Here is a 525-nt window from a genome sequence, read left to right on the forward strand (position 1 = left end):
TTTTTAATAATTTTATTAACTAAAAAAATTAAATACATAATTAATTAATAACAATCGTATTCATAGATGCTTCGTGAAATGTGTGGCTGTGTAGGGTTGAAACGTTGTGGGAAAAGTTGCAGGCTTCGATGGTTAAATTATCTGAGGCCAGATATTAAAAGAGGAAACATATCAGAAGACGAAGAAGAACTTATCATAAGACTTCACAAGCTACTTGGAAACAGGTAATATATACGTTTCTTCTTTGCTCTCTTCACTTCTTCCATTCTTCTCTTTTAAAATGTTCCTCTCTCTGTCTATTATCTTTCTTTACAAATTACAATGGCGCGCCTTCCATGATTTTTCTTCTGTCTTAAAATAAATAATCTTTGCTTTGATCAAAATTAATAATATCTTAAAAGGCATTTTTAAAAAAATAAAATTTATACTATATTCGATACATCAAAAGGTTACTCTTTTTTTTGAGAAACTTTTAGTGTTAGATTTTTTTTTTTTTTGTTAAATATGAAATTTGTTAAAATAATC

General features: G+C 27.0%; 1 protein-coding gene across 1 annotated transcript in view; it reads left to right on the plus strand.

Annotated features, from left to right (window-relative positions):
- LOC107633114 (anthocyanin regulatory C1 protein-like) overlaps positions 1 to 525 on the plus strand; it is a gene marked incomplete at its 5' end in the record, with an annotated part of 2,476 nt that overhangs the window by 384 nt on the left and 1,567 nt on the right. The window contains one exon of the mRNA XM_016336749.2: positions 95 to 224. Within this exon, the coding sequence (XP_016192235.1) occupies positions 95 to 224 (130 nt within the window). The remainder of the gene's footprint in view (positions 1 to 94; positions 225 to 525) is intronic.

Source organism: Arachis ipaensis, chromosome B03 (assembly GCF_000816755.2).
Source record: "Arachis ipaensis cultivar K30076 chromosome B03, Araip1.1, whole genome shotgun sequence".
Lineage (NCBI taxonomy): Eukaryota > Viridiplantae > Streptophyta > Magnoliopsida > Fabales > Fabaceae > Arachis > Arachis ipaensis.